Raw genomic sequence first — 17,258 nt, 5'->3', positions numbered from 1 at the left:
GAGTTGTAATTGCGTAACGTGCGCACAGGAGATTGTGCACGTGTCTGCACAGGTCAGATGTCAGCAGCCAAGTAAAAAACAGTCAACTGTGAGTCACAACTTCGGTTTTTTTCAAATTCGGCCTATAAACATGCATTTTTTTCACACTGACAGGCTCAGTCAGGTAACTGTTTTTCCACCGGTGTTTTGTCGCGAGTTATCGCGAGATTTCGGAACGAGATTTGTAGCGTGGTGAGATTTGGACACAGCTCACAACAAACAGCGATCTCCAGCTAAAGGTAGAGACATACGTTAATTTCTCCTTTCTAGTATGTTGTCGGACACTCATTGTAACTATCTGAGCCTGTCAGTGTGAAAAAAATGCATGTTTATAGGCCGAATTTTGACGAGAGCCAGTTGCCCTGTGTACGAGCGTTAGCTGGGCTGGAGGCTGCCTGCCCTGCTCAATACTGGCGCGACCTCAAAAAATGTTTTATCCAGCACTCACATATACAGAAAAAATTATGAAAACAGGGCCCAGGTTGAAAAAAACCGAAGTTTCCCTTTAACTTTTACTCCTTTAATGAGTTTGTTACTGAATGAGCTATGTTGTCAATTAACTTTACTAACTCACATCTTTGTCCTTTTATTTCACATTTTGAAAATGAGTAATTTAGTCTATGTTAAACACAACAATAGAAAGAGGAAGGTTTAAATAAGACCTTCTCTGTTTAGGACATGTTGAATAATGCAACTGTAAACATGTGATTATCAATGTAAATCTTGCAGATTTGACGCTCAGCGTTACTGTGTTGGTAAGAAAGCATAGTCGTAGTTACTAGGGATGTTCCGGTGAGGGTTTTATGCTGCTGATTCTGATCATCCATGAGTGACATCGACCCATAACGATACCGATACTGATCACATGTATTAACTGTACATTTTCAATTGATTTATGGTGAGTGCTATGTGTCATGGTTTTTCATGGCAATCATTATTGGTTTCTGGTATTTTGTTTTATTTCTTGTCCAGCACTTTTATTTATGTTCAATTTCCTGTTTGCCTCCTTTTTGCCACTACTTCTGTCCCAGCGCTATCTTCCTTACTTGTCCCTGATCAACAATCAGAACACCATATCTGTTCCTGGTTGCCAATCAGGATGCTTTTTATGCCAGCCCTGTTCTCCGGATGGAACTGGGCCATTATGTGTTGTACTTCCACCATAGCGGTCGCTGTACTATTTGCTTTGTTTGCTTTGCGCTTCACACATGTTTGCTCTTTGTGCACTTCCCAGCTGCACATCTTTGGTTTTTGTGTTAGCTCAGTTTTTCATAATAAAAAAGGGCTTCTTTCATGCACTTGCCTGACATCTGTGGATCCCGGGATCCAGACAAACTCCAGAAAATAACACCATTGACAGTTTAACAATATCAACACAATATTCAAACGTGTTCCTTATTCTCTCTTATTACATACAATTACTTAAAACTAAGTCAATAGTACACAATGTACTACTTATTTAAATAATTAGCCTTTTCCCTTTAAAGTCCTCCTGTGTCCAGGAAATTATTCATTGAGTTTATAAGAGTTTTCAAGATTTCGAAAATATAAAAATATTGACCTAATCGCTCTAATATTGATCATATACTGATACTATCCTTGGTATCTACACAACCAATGTATAAATAAATAAATAAATAAATGGGTTATACTTGTATAGCGCTTTTCTACCTTCAGGGTACTCAAAGCGCTTTGACAGTATTTCCACATTCACCCATTCACACACTGATGGCGGGAGCTGCCATGCAAGGCCGCCTTGCTAACCAGCACCCATCAGGAGCAAGGGTGAAGTGTCTTGCCCAAGGACACAACGGACGTGACTAGGATGGTAGAAGGTGGGGATTGAACCCCAGTAACCAGCAACACTCCGATTGCTGGCACGGCCACTCTACCAACTTCGCCATGCCGTATAGATGGATCAACCCTCCCTTTATTTGTAGTGTACTGACTGTGACAATGCTGACACACTAAGAGTTATTGTTGTATTATCCTCTCTTTAGACTCGTATTAATCGACTTGTGGGGTTACTCTTAATATCTGCTTACTATATGCTGCAACCCATTTCCATCTACATTTCTTAACGTTTACTAAGCACTTATTTTTTGGAATTGTTTTAAGACAGTTTAGCAATTAGCTTAGCAATTAGCTTAGCTTAGCAGTTAGCATGGCTGCTCCTGGTTTGTTCTAGGAGTGTAACATGTTTAGCCTCATCCTCCAATGGTAATAATACATGATAATGATATTTAAGATGATGTAGCGGCTGGCTACGGGGTGTTAGCCAATGGCTTTGGCTGGGGGGCGGGACTTCCGGGGAAGTTAGGGAAGTGACGTTGTTGACAGGAAGTGGGTTGTTCGAATTTTGCCGGGAAAAGAGAATAGACGCACATAGGAGCTGTTGTGTGGTTAAATGGCAACGTGTACAATAAAGACACGACAAACTAAGAAGTCTCTGAGCCTACATTCCTGGGACTATTACAATACTAAGAATTGCAGTTTATCTGCCGTAATTGAGGTGAGTATTATTAGTTTAGGGGAGCAGCTCCACACTGTGTATAGAGACATATAGTTAGCTGCTAGCCGCTTGTCATAAATGCAGTTTTAGCCATAGGGGATCTGTGTTGCTGTAGCTTTTTTACTTCAGATGCAGTCAGGAGCCTTTAGTTCAACTTAGTAGTGTTCCTCAAGGTTCCATTTTAGGTCCTCTCTTTTTCATAATTTGGGCTATTCAAGTTCTGTTGAGTTCTATTTAAAAACGTGTAAGACTCACATTTTGGCCGCAGATTCTAAAACAAAATACTAGAGTGCTGTCATTTGACTGGCTTTTTGCAGAAGGTTCTTAGAACAGCATAGGACTTCTGTATCTCTGACAAAGTAAATAGACAAAAAAAGGAGAAGTCTGGCCCTTTCATTCTTATCTTTCTGGAAATGTGGCCCTCAAAACAATTTAGTTGAACATCCCTGCCCGAAGGTTATCCTTACATTTCATACATTGTTATTCTCCTGTCCTACCTGAAGCAACATCATGCAGCCTCTCGCTCAGGTAATAGTCGTTTGGGTTGAGGTAAGGCAGCTGCTCCATGTACTGTTTGGGAATGAGGTACAGGACCTCAGCCACATGACCATCCTCAATGACAGACCTGCGCTTAATGGAGCCCTTGCGTTTGACTCGCACTCGGTCGACATTGTGGCTGCGGCTGGAGCTGCACAACCTCCCGAGGCTGTTTAGATTTGGCAGGGTGGGCATGATGTTTTCCCCTGCTTCAACCGTCCCACAGAGGCGGGTGTAGCACTCCAGGTAGATGTCAGCCAGAGTCCAGGAGTGAGTCTCAGTCTCGCTCTAAAAGCAAGATCATTCGGAAGCCAGACTGGGCTGCAAACGCACAGCAGTCCATCAGAAAATCCCAGCAATTTCCAGTTTGAAAAAAGAGCAGGCTTCTCCTTGGAATCCACCACATTAGTCAACTAAAGTCAAAAAGCTAAAAGTTAGTGTCCACCTTGTGCGGGAGAAGTAAAAAAACACACAAAGACAAGGCCCTCTGCTACAGGTAAAGCCTTGTGAGATACTGAGAAAGAAGCTTGTGAGCGTCTTCAGCCCAACCAGACTGGAGCCTTAAGCTGCTTAGAGCTGACGTTGAGCCGATGATTATCTTCTGGGTGGGGTTAGTTAGGTAGTTCCACATCAGGTTTGCTAAGTGTACACTGGGACCCAGTGGTACCCACATCAGCCAGATATTTAAAGCTTATCTAAGTTTGTGGGATGGGTTCTCGGGGAGGCTGGGGCCGTACTCTGGCTCCCGCACACACTGGGATTAAAATGTATTGTACATGCAAATTCACATATACTCACACACATACATACAGACATACATAGGTACCTACGCTCCCACATACATATACAAATAAATACAGTACATATTTACACACTCAAAGTTCGTACATCCACACGCACATTCATTATACAAACATACTGTATACACATACTGTACATATACATTCACTGTAAAAACATACATATACACATACTGTACATATACATTCACTGTACAAACACACACATACACATACTACACATACATTCACTGTACAAACACACACATACACATACTGTACATATACATTCACTGTACAAACACACATATACACATACTGTACATATACATTCACTGTTCAAACACACATACTGTATACACATACTGTACATATACATTCGCTGTACACACATATACACATACTGTACATATACATTCACTGTACAAGCACACATACACATACTGTACATATACAAGTACATATGCACACATACACTCATGCACATAATCACGTTTCATCAAACATATATTAACGTTGTTGCCCTAGGGTAAACTGGGTATAACACATGGCACACTGACAAAGCTTAACCTATTGTTACTATAACAATCTACAAGGTTAAGGTTGCTTCTCTTTCTTCCCCTCCATTTTTCTGCATTCTTTCGTATCTCAAGTTATCATTACGTATATGTATTGTTGCATTTGAACAATTGTATTGTTGATAATAAAGGTAAAGTACTGGTATTGTTTATTATCAATAGCACTATTTCTATTGGTATTCATATTGCTCCATTTTTAGTGTAATAATGCTCATTGTCATTTCTGTATTTTTTTTTTAAAAATTTCGCTAACTGCTTATTTGCTATTACTTTTACCATCATATTTGTACATGTCGTATTTGCTGATGTTGCTCTGTTGTTGTTGTTGTTGTTGTTGTGTTTGCTGTTGTTGTTTTTGTCTCTCTGTCTAATCCCCCTCTTGTCCCCACAATTCCCCCCTCTGTCTTCCTTTTTCTCTCTCTCTATCCCCTCCTGCTCCGGCCCGGCTGCACCAAATGATAATATAAATACATTTAATAAAGTCAAAATACAAGTAAGGCAACAAGAGAAGTATCCTACACTTCTCTTTTGTAAAGTAAATCTGAACAGCCGATATGGGCATCTACATCTGCTATATGATTTGCCCGAGAAGCTGGGCAGGACATTATAAAAAAAAAAAAAAAAAAGCTTATCTAAGTTTATGGCTTATTAGTTAAGCTAGTATTTGTGAATCATTTCACTTCGGATATTGGAGCCTTGAGTATTGACCGATACCAATATCAATGTAATATGATTGCAGTATGAATCATAGTGTTGTTTGGATAATTAGAAAATGTTTGATCAAGTGGACTTACTCAAACAGAGAAAAATTAAAGATATGAAAAACACTGAAATGCATATTTACTGGAATAGACTTAAGATGTCTTTAAAGTGAAGTGGAGTGGTAATTAGTTTTAGCTACACCAAGCAGCCACAATAAATCATTAGGTTTAGCGCATGACTCATGACACAGTTGAATGATCCAGACACGTTTGTTAGTTTATACTTTGTAATACACTTCTGCCTTGGACATCTAAGTAATTTGCTACTGTAATTATTTGATACTTGTTTATATTGAAAAATGTTTGTGTTTTAGACTGCAATATTGTTCAATTAAGGACAGGTATTACCTATATTTAGCCTGTGGGCTATTGTTTACTTAGCCACTATGTACAGTACTGCTAGCTGCTAGTAGCCAACAGCATAGTGAAATATTTTACTTTTTATAAATTACTAAAATACAGGAAAAGACCAACCTTGTGTGCTAATCGGAGGACATTTACATGTGCAAGCCTTGCATGAGTAAAAATGCCGCGGGACTGCTTGTACTGGAGCTTATGTCGGAGATATTAGATGCAAGCCAATGTCATCCGATTTTTTGCTGATATCGGACCGATATCAATATCGGATCGGGACACCCCTAATTAAAGCATTGTAAAGATAAATAGGTGCATATGATGGAAATATATAAGATAAACAAACACTTTCAAAACAAATTGCCCAAGGACTCAAAACTTGCTCGGTTATTTTAACAATGATCCTTCAGAAGAAGATAAAGTCTGACTTCATGAGCACTAAGAAGTACACCATCCTTCTCTTTCTCTTTCTCTCTTTTCGTCTTTTGAATGATTTTTCTAGCAAGAAATTAAATAAAGAATAAATAAAGAAATGTAATAAAGAATAAAGCAATCATATAGGAATTGTTGGTTTTTTTCCTTATTTTATGAACCTTATTAAGGTAAATCTACTCTAAACATTCAGGAACATGTGAGTTCATTATATGGTAAATACCTGGGGGCTGGATAACATTTGAAGGAGAATATAGACAAATAGACGAACTCAAACCTGCGCCTAAACATCCTTCCATCCATTTTCTACCGCTTGTCGCTTTGGGGGTTGCAGGGATTGCTGGAGCCTATCTCAGTTGCATTCGGGCGGTAGGCGGGGTACACACTGGACAAGTCTCCACCTCATTGCAGGGCCAACACAGATAGACAGACAACATTCACACTCACATTCACACACTTGGGCCAATTTAGAGTTGCCAATCAACCTATCCCCAGGTGCATGTCTTTGGAGGTGGGAGGAAGCCGGAGTACCCGGAGGGAACCCACGCAGTCACGGGGAGAACATGCAAACTCCACACAGAAAGATCCTGAGTCCAGGATTGAACCCACAACAAACTAATACAAAATATCAATATTGTTTTGTCACGCAGAACCCCTTCTGCCAAAATACTGCATCCGTTTTTTTTGGCAAACACTGTTACCAAAAATATGTCTCGGTTTTCAAACACGGTCTCAGTTTGAATACGATCAAACAAACATTGGTGACTCATTCCCTGATTTTTTTTTATTGAGTCTGGCTGCAAAATAAGCCACCATAAAGTTATAGCATACAGTACATAGTCTGATTAAAGTGAACAAGAGCCTTACAGTCTGTGTTTCCAGAATGTTACTGAACGCACCACATTGTTACTGTAGGTCTAGCCAAACAATCAACGGTACATGCACTTACCAGCTGTTTCTTAATTTTCGAGAGAGCAAAGCTGTCTCGTCATACCAAAACCACATTTGTGCCCCAAACCCCTTCTTTTTCTATAATCATTGCAGTCTTAAATCTGTTAATTGTTAATTTAGTGTCCTATTCTCCTATGTGCTCAAGTTAAAAAAGGTGCTCAGCTACGCATATTCTGACTATGCAGAATTCTCCTCCTCAATTTAAATCTGTCACTGCGCGCCTTCATCTGAGATGCGCACTTAGGAATGCAGGAGTCTCTGTCAAAATCTGGCCTTCCGCGTATTGTCTCATCGATTTAAGCTACGCGCCTTTGAGGCTGCAAGAAGTCCAGCGCCCAAAGAAGATTAAACATTATATTGTACCCAAAGTTTGCATGCAGTTTACACCACACATAATAAAATTATAATTGAAACCAGAAAATTAACAAATCTATTCTGATCCCTTCAATTGAGACACCTGGAAGCATCCATTGAGAGGAAGCTAAAAGGACCATAATGCCACTTTAAATTAACAAATAAAAATCAAAATGCACATCGTTCAATCCACAGTGGAAGGAAACCTTGCGCAAATCGGCCGTGTTTGAACATCCTGCTACTAACAGACTTTTATTGATTACATCTGGACCATGACCCTTGAACTATGTGACTAATTAATAAAAAATACATTGATTGATTTTCTTAACAGTTGTCATTGATAGGTCACGCTCCCACAAACACGCACACAAACAAAAACACACCTACAGCTGTCTACTAAGCCCCTTTGAGGCGATGCGGCTTCACAAACATTTGAACTAAACAGAACACTTAACATTAAAAATAACATCATGGTGGTAATAATAACAAGTGAAACAAAATTTAATCTGTGGATTATTATCAACCATTACATCCAGCCAGGAAGAAGAAGCTATTGTAGCGTGCATACACACTCTACATCATCATTGCAACACCAATACAAATACAAGCGCTGCCTGGATTGACACAGCCTTTTCAAATTTAAAGTGTTAACTTTTTCATGAATTCCAATGACAGTCACAAGTGTTAGTAAAAGTTAAAGTTAAAGTACCAATGATTGTCACACACACACTAGGTGTGGTGAAATTTGTCCTCTGCATTTGACCCATCCCCTTGTTCACCCCCTGGGAGGTGAGGGGAGCAGTGAGCAGCAGCGGTGGCCACGCTCGGGAATCATTTTTGGTAATTTAACCCCCAATGCCAACCCTTGATGCTGAGTGCCAAGCAGGGAGGTAATGGGTCCCATTTTTATAGTCTTTGGTATGACTCGGCCGGGGTTTGAACTCACGAACTACCGATCTCAGGGCGGACACTATTATTTATGCTCCACTATTTTCACACAACCAAGAAACGAAGGTGTCACTGTAAAGTCTGCCTCATCAGTAATAAGTAGGGGTGTGGGAAAAAATCGATTTGAATTCGAATCGCGATTCTCACGTTGTGCGATTCAGAATCGATTCTCATTTTTAAAAAATCTTTTTTTTTTTTCATTGATTTTTTTTTTTATTTTTATTTTTTTTTTTTTTTAATTAATCAATCCAACTAAACAATACACAGCAATACCATAACAATGCAATCCAATTCCAAAACCAAACCCGACCCAGCAACACTCAAAACTGCAATAAACAGAGCAATTGAGAGGAGACACAAACACGACACAGAACAAACCAAAAGTAGTGAAACAAAAATGAATATTATCAACAACAGTATCAATATTAGTTACAATTTCAACATAGCAGTGATTAAAAATCCCTCATTGACATTATCATTAGACATTTATAAAAATAAAAATAAATGAACAATAGTGTCAAAGTGGCTTGCACTTGCATCGCATCTCATAAGCTTGACAACACACTGTGTCCAATATTTTCACAAAGATAAAATAAGTCATATTTTTGGTTCATTTAATAGTTAAAACAAATTTACATTATTGCAATCAGTTGATAAAACATTGTCCTTTACAATTATAAAAGCTTTTTACAAAAATGTACTACTCTGCTTGCATGTCAGTAGACTGGGGTGGATCCTGCTGAAATCCTATGTATTGAATGAATAGAGAATCGTTTTGAATCGGGAAAATATCGTTTTTGAATCAAGAATCGCGTTGAATCGAAAAAAATCGATTTTGAATCGAACCGTGACCCCAAGAATCGATATTGAATCGAATCGTGGGACACCCAAAGATTCGCAGCCCTAGTAATAAGCCCACCTTTATTCTTGACTTAAGCACTTTAGCCTAATTTACGTGGGGTGGGCGTATCATCCGGCTGGAAGGGAGAATAGGAATGAGAGAAATGTGCGTAAAACACTCAAGTGCAAAAGGGTGAAGTGGGCCGTTATACAGTATATTCAATCCGTCATCTATATGTTGCATTGTTTTCTGTAAAAGTAGTTATTCTTTGTTTAATGTTAACATTTCTGGGTGTGTGGAACATATTATTTTTTTAAAATTATTGTCTACAATAGAAAAATTGTTTCAGTTTTCATACGTTTTGATTTTCTAAGGATTTTTCGGAATGGGAAAATAACGAAAACATGAACATGTACACAAAACAGATACAGCTATCGACCATATTTCCAAAATAAATAGTATATGTCCTTATGTAACCTTGTGTCATGATTAAAACATTTGAGAATGACTAAGCAAAAGTAAATCTTGAAGTTTTTTAATGTGTTTGCTACTTTGCTAGCTGAGTTTCTACTATTAGATAAATTAAAAATGCAGTTTATCAATGTTCTTATTTTCTCCAATGCAGCTTCATTCATTCATAACACATTAAGTGACTATAATGTGAGTACATATGAGGACATGCTACTCTGCTGCAGAGAGGCTCTACCCACCAACTGTCATCCACATTCTCACACATCAGCACATGCGTTCCCAGAAATCAGCTGTCCCTGAATGCACAAAAATGCCCTCAGAACACAATCCGACCTCTCCTTTGCATCGCCATCATCTTTTTCCGCTCTTCTTACCATCCAGTCCGAAGCAGGAGGTGATTTTTTGGGCGTAGTTGCAAAGCCCATCGTAGCCCGGCTCCTGCATCATTGTGTTTCTTTCCTCCATCTCAAGACTCAGACACACACACACACACTATGTCCCGTCCAGCACAGCTTTTCACTTCTTTGCCTGCTCATGCATTATTTAGACTATTGCACGGACACTTGCATGCGCGCGCACATGAGCCCTCTCATGCAGGCGCACTGTATACACAGAGAAGGAGAAAAGTGCTGATGCAGAGAGTTGTGTGCAGCCCTCTCCACTAGATGGATGAGGCATCCGATTGTGTTAGTGGATAGAGCCTCTGTTCACCCACATTGATCATCACATTAAATGTAATAGATAAAGTGTGCAGGATGTGCTAACCCCGCACAGGAGAAGGAGGAGCAGGAATGTGCACTTGTAGCAGTTTCCAGGAACAATTTCTTTGTTAACAACAAAAATAATTTAATGGTTTTGAGACACTGCACAAAATAATCACTCAAAGCAGGAAATATCAAATCGGTAATATGGGGATTTCCAAACGTTAGGATGACCATGTTTACCAGGAATGGGCCGATCAACCGAAAAGTGTGTGATCACCATTTGCCTTTCAATGGCAATCACAAACACAGACCTCCTCTGGCACTATTTGTTTTAGTCCCTCAGCTGACAAGCAGCTAGCAGATAATTATGTGTCTCCATCAGAGGCGGAACAAATCAGAGCTGGTCCAGGGGCAAAGGCACATGACCGGGCCCTTTTAACCCTGTGCTATTGAGCAGATCGACCGGGCTTTTAGCTCGGTAGTCAGGTCGTTTTGTCTCTCAAGCCGATGACCTAGGTTCACGCCCCGCTCGGCGCAATAGGAAAAACTAAACGTATTTGAGAGAGGGAGAGTGCACAATTTGCTCTCTTTTTCCTTTACTTTGCTTTTCCACTTCCCTTTTATGTTTATATGAACTGCCATGTCGCGTTCCTGGACATATCGAACTATTGTGCTCCAGACATCATTTTATACGACAAAATAAATGGAAACTTGGAAAAGCATGGAGGTCTACAACTTCTTTGTGTGTGACTGGGTCAAGGGAATTGTATCAAGACTCTCCCAGATAAATATGTATGTTTTTTGCTCAGGTAAGGTTGCATTTCACAATTTAACACCACGTCTAAGCCGCCATGTATGTTGCTGTTGCACGCGTCGTTTACGAGTAGCGTGTTTTTCCACGTCTTTATCGAAATATAACGATATATGTCAACATTGTGTATGTGCTGAAAGCTTCATTTATGATTGTTGCCTTTGGTAAAAGCTTAACTCTTTTAGGTTTTGCCTACATTTGCTTTCTTTTATTTAGACTTGGTGCTTTTCAAAACACTCGTAGAAAACATATGCTTAAGAAATACAAATAATATCAAGATAATACTTAAATGGGAAATAATAACCTTTAAAAGTATATCAAACAAACCTTTAACGAAGTGATGACTGCAAAAATGTGCATTGGTCAACTTTGCTCCCCAGGAGTGTGAGCTGCTTTTCTCGTTGTTGTTTCGTAAAATCTTGCACTCTTCTGCCCTGTTTGATTACCTCTCGAGGAACTCTGAAGAAACATTTATCCTTTCCGCGATTTGAACGGTTCGTACAGCCGAAAACAACACAAGCATGGGGCATTTTTTCTTCGAGAAAGGCCAAATGCCGCACAGTACCATTGAAAACAGAGCGAGCTTGACCACCACCAGTATTCATTGGGCGGGACGTGAGTCTGACCTGACGTCAGTAACATCCCAGCTATAAACAGTGTGGAGCCCCTCCCCTAAACTAATAATTATCACTTGAGGACGAGGCTAGACATCTTCGAGAAGAGAAGGCATGCTAATTAGCTATCCCCTAAGCCAGAGCCATGTATAGAGAGAATATAGCCAACTCAAACTTGGCAGCATAATAGCACCCTGCAGCCGTATGAGGGGCTTTTGACCAATTATTTAGGAGATGCCCTGACCATACTCTCTCTGATTAGTCAAAAGCCCCTCACATGACGACAAGGCGCCATTTTGCTGCCAACTTTGAAACCGAGTAAGATGAGTGTGGATCAATATTGTTATTAAGGGTAGTATCAGTATATAATCAACACTAGAGTGATGAGGTTGATATTTTTTGTCAAAATCTTTTTGTGTTGTTGTTTTTGTCAATGTTTACAAATTCAGGGAATAATTCCCTTGACACAGGAGAGCTTTGAGGGCAAACACCAAATTATTTTAAAGAGTAGTGGATAGTAATTTTGGATTTTGTTTAGTGATTGTGCAAAATTGACTTTTGTGGTGGACATTGTGTGTAATAAAAGACAATAAGGAACTAGTTTAAATATTGTGTTATACTGTCAATAACACTCACCATAAACACAGTGAAAAATATACAGTTTATACATGTGATCGTATTGGTATTGGTATCGCCCTTTCTCACTCATGAATGATCTGTGTTGGAATCGGCAGCATAAAACAAAACAAGAATTTTAATTTTCATGAAGAAAAATAAGACATTTTCATAAAGAATACCTGAGAGACAGCACAGGGGAAATATGATGACCCTGATAGAGCAGCAAACCCACAAGGGAGTATTGTGCTCATATTGGGTCACTAATGGAAGGGAATCACATCCAAAGTAAGACTGTTGGCCTTGTGGTGATACAGTGGCTGGAAAGTGAGTCAAATACTGAGAGCAGAGTAATGACTGATCATTTGATCATTATAAAATCCTTCAATTACTACTCTGACCCACTCTGACCCACAATAAATTATTGCTAAGAGCCCACATACAGATTCTCACAAGCTATAGGCGAACACACGTCTACAGTGCTAATCATAGCATTCAGCGTACCCCAGGTATCAATACTGGGATCAAAATTGTTCAATCTCTATATTATTGACATTTGTAAATCTACAAAGGACATTAAAGGGAGACTGCACTTCTTTTTTTTTGCCTATCATTCATAATCCTTGTGAAAGACAAGAAAGAACACATGTTTTCCTTTTTTATGCATTCTAAATATTAAATAAATGCAATCAAACGTCTGCTTACAGTGGAGCCTATTGGAGTCGCTCTATTCTGCCTATAAAAGCCCTTAAAAAACATCCAACACCACCATTAAGGGTTTATATACACGCTGTAAGTATATACAGTATGTAATGTAGTAACAGGCACATTTATAATAACATTTAATATTTACATATTTTGATCATTTTAAGAGAATCCTTCGTCCTACGTGTGTGGGTCAACATTTTGGACGGTCTGAAATAAAAAATATTAGACATATCGTCTATTCAGCAATTGTCTTTTATAATTTTATAGCTGCTGAATGACTTAAGGGGGAAATTAGAATGAATTCGCTTCTTTTATGTCATGCAGATTTTTTTTTAGGAAGTACTGTATAACACTAATGTGCTAGTGATGTGATCCACAGCCCCGCGCAGAGAATTAAGTGTCAGTGTGCATTTGTTTGTGTTGTCTAGATTCAGAAAAGGTGTTACAGATTAAAGATGTGTGCTGCTGGTTTAACACATCGCACACAAGTAGGAGCATGACAACATGAATGTGCAGAAAAACGACCAAGTGTCTCGGTGGTAAACGCTCCGTATACACGCAAAATCCTCCTTTAAATAAGGCGGAAGCGACACGCTCACTGATGGTACACTCTATTTTATTTTTTGCACAAGCTGTCTTGCGCTTGGTATATGGATCTTAGTAAATCAGGTCTAAAGTGTTAACAAAGTACAAGGAAGAAGAATCCTGATAAATATCTTGAACCTTTTTGGAAAATGAGAATTTGAGTCATCTCATTATGTGAATCAAAACATACTTAATTTTATTCATTGTTTATTCATGTAATTCGTATTTATAACTTACTCATTTATCTATTTATGTATTTACTTACTCATTTTATTTATTAATTCCCTGTTGTGTTACAGATTGAGTACAAACGAATGTGTTAGAAATTGCCATGAAATGAAAAGAGGTAGGATTAAACAAGCTCTGCTTCTTCCTAGTCTTTTTCTGACATTCTGTAATGAGAAACTAGGAAAATGTGATGTATCATATTGTAATTGTATGCATGTTCAAATAAACTAACAGCATAACCCTAACCATAACCACAAAAAGGGCAATTTAAGAAAGCTTTTGATACACATTGTTTGATCAGCTCCTTTGGAACCATATTTCTATGATGCATTTATCATCATCATAGGTGCAGTTGAGACCACACTGGGGTGCTTGTGGTTACCTCTCATGAATAATGGCTGGCTGCTTACAAGGGTTTCAGTGGGCTAATCAGGCCTATGCACTCTCTATGCTGTGGTCCCTGAGCTCCATTGATCACCAGTAGAAGCCAGGACAAGGACACACGCACACACACACACTCTCTCTCACACACACACACACACACACATTCACACACACACTCACACACTCAAGGCCGCGTCAGTGAAAGCAAGACATCAGAGCTATTTTCAAAAGCCTGGAGTAAAGAATCATACACTCTTTCTGCCACAATATTAGTTACAAAAAGCACAATCTTTAATACTTTACCTTTAGTGCTCAGTTTTGCATGATACATATACAATTTATTATTGTAGAGCATTTGTAGAGGAATGGAACTGTACCACATTCTAATTTGACCTAGTGTAGCTAAATTAGATCATATTGGACATACATCTATTTGATGCAGCCACACAACTGAAAACACCTAAAATTATGTCTTCTCAGCACTTCACTTTTTCCACATTTTGTTATGTTACAGCCTTATTCCAAATTGGAATAAATTCATTTTTGTCCTCAAATTTCTTCACACAATACCCCATAATGTGAAAAAACATTTTTTGGGGGATTTGTGTAAATTTGTTTAAAAAAACAACAACTAAGAAATCACATGTAGGTAATTTTGAACAGCCTTTGCCATGAAGCTCAAAAGTGAGCTCAGGGTCATCCTGTTTCAAATAATCATCCTTGAGAAGTTCCTACAGCTTAATTGGGGTCCACTGTGGTAAATTCAGTTTGTTGGACATGATTTGGAAAGGCACACACCTGTCTATATAAATGGTCACACACTTGACAGCGCATGGCAGAGCACAAACCAAAAAGTCGAAGCAATTGTATGTAGCCCTATGGGACAGGATTGTCTCAAGGCACAAATATGGGGAAAGGTACAGAAAAATATCTGCTGCCTTGAAGGTTTCAATGGGAACAGTGGCCTCGAAAATGGAAAAAGTTTGGAACCACTAGGACTCTTCCTAGAGTTGGCCGGCTGTCTAAACTGAGCAATCGGGGGAGAAGGGCCCTAGTCAGGGAGGTGACCAAGAACCCGATGGTCACTCTGTCAGAGCTACAGCATTCCTCTGTGGAGAGAGGAGAATGTTTCAAAAGGACAACCATCTCTGCAGTAATTAACCAATCAGGCCTGTATGGTGTAGTGGCCAGACGGAAGCCAATCTTTCATAAAAGTTAGCCAAAATGAATCTGAAAGACTCTCAAACAATTCAATTATTTGGTTTGACGAGACAAACATTGAGCTTTTTGGCGTGAATGCCAGGTGTCACGTTTGGAGGAAACCAGGCACCACTCATAACCAGGCCGATACCATCCCTACAGTGAAGAATGGTGGTGGCAGCATCATGCTTTGGGGATGTTTTTTAGTGGCATAAACTGTGAGACTAGTCAAGATAGAGGGAAAGGTGAATGCAGCAATGTACAGAGACATCCTGGAAGAAAACCTGCTCCACAGCGCTCTTGAACTCAGACTGGAGCGACGGTTCATCTTTCAGCAGGACAATGACCCAAAGCACACAGCCAAGATATCAAAGAAATGGCTTCAGGACAACTCTGTAAATGTCAATTGTGTGGCCCCGCCAAAACTCAGACTTCAATCCAATTGAACATCTCTGGAGATATCTGAAAATGGCTGTGTACTGACACTTTCCATCCAACCTGATGGCGCTTGAGAGGTGCTGCAAAGAGGAATGGGCAAAACCGCCCAAAGATAGCCCCTTTGAGACACTTGTGATTTAGGGCTATATAAAGAAACATTGATTGATTGATTGATAGGTGTGCCAAGCTTGTGGCATTATTTTCAAAAAGAGTTGAGGCAGGACACTTTGCTTGATAAAAATACAGTTTATATTGTAAAGTAAATGTTACCGGGCATTTATACATTTTATATCCTGAGGATGCAAATGGCACCAATTTGATGGACTCGGTATATACATATAGTATATCAATGCATTTTCTATATGGAAGTATTATTAGAGCTAAATTATTTGCAATTGCGTGTCTCAATCTGTGTGTCTGTAATACAATTCACGTGTCTGTGTAATAAAGTGTGTCTGTATATCAATGTCTGTGTGTGTAATCAGAGCCTCGTGTGCGCGTTTTATGTTGTCTGTCCATATTATGATTTGTCAGTGGGTAAAAAGATATCCGTATATGTCCGTATTTCGATGTATATGTGTAGAAATAACGTGTGTGTACATATCCGGGATTTGTGTGAAGCAGGAAACCTTGTTCGACTGCCTTTTTACATGTGACTTTTTGCTACGTTTCTGCCGTGAAAGAGTTGTGTGCGTGTAATCATATTTGTGTGTGGGTGGAATACAATCTGTCTGTGCATACTAAGAGTTGTGTGTGCGTAAAATATGTGTGTGTCTGTGTGACACAGAAACCCTGATTAGCTGTCTTTTTACACATGACTTTTGCAACACTTCTGCCGTGTAAGAGTTATCTGTCCATGCAGCGATCCCAACTTGTAAAAAGAGTTGTCTGTCTCCAACTTCACCTTTTCCTTCCTTATACTTATTGGCATCTTGCACCCACTCGCACTCATGCTAACGTTGAAGCCGAGAACAATGGACTTGCCACCACTTTATATACATAAAAGTTCATTTTTTAGCAGTAACTTAGTTGTCAGAAGTGTTTTGTACTCAAATTGGTTATCAGTAATGTTATGACATATAGCGGCCGAAATGATCGCGTTTCCTCTGTCGGGGGACAAGGCTCTCTTGTAGAGAGCCACTTGTAACAGTGAATAATATATAAATATAAATATAAAACATTTTCCTAAGGATATTGTTACACAGTTTTCATTGCATTTGAATATTTTATATATGTTTTACTTCCACTGTAAAAAAAATGTTTGCAGTAGAAAACTGGAAGCTCAGTCACCAGAATTTTTGTGTAAAATTGAAGGTGGTTTGGCATAATTCATTGGTTAGATCACCAGCGCATTCATCTTCGTAGTCACTGTTCAGCCGTCTTAAGATCAGCAACTCGTTGTTCTCTCTTGGAA

At 39.2% G+C, this 17,258-nt stretch overlaps 1 protein-coding gene across 11 annotated transcripts in view; it reads right to left on the bottom strand.

The window, feature by feature from the left end:
• Positions 1-17,258, bottom strand: part of ablim1a (actin binding LIM protein 1a) — a 107,737-nt gene that overhangs the window by 83,783 nt on the left and 6,696 nt on the right. For 2 of the 11 annotated variants that reach the window (XM_062058594.1, XM_062058599.1), the window contains exon 1: positions 3,049-3,688. The exons of 1 other annotated variant lie outside the window; for it this stretch is intronic. In XM_062058594.1, coding sequence (XP_061914578.1) covers positions 3,049-3,283 — 235 coding nt within the window. In that variant the 5' untranslated portion in view covers positions 3,284-3,688. Of the gene's footprint in view, positions 1-3,048; positions 3,689-9,931; positions 10,071-17,258 lie in introns of those variants that run through there. 8 more of the 11 variants (XM_062058595.1, XM_062058596.1, XM_062058604.1 and 5 more) reach the window with 6 other exon arrangements.

Source organism: Entelurus aequoreus, linkage group LG09 (assembly GCF_033978785.1).
Source record: "Entelurus aequoreus isolate RoL-2023_Sb linkage group LG09, RoL_Eaeq_v1.1, whole genome shotgun sequence".
Lineage (NCBI taxonomy): Eukaryota > Metazoa > Chordata > Actinopteri > Syngnathiformes > Syngnathidae > Entelurus > Entelurus aequoreus.
The sequence above is the reverse complement of the archived record's forward strand: the minus strand, read 5'-3'. Positions and strand labels throughout refer to the sequence as shown.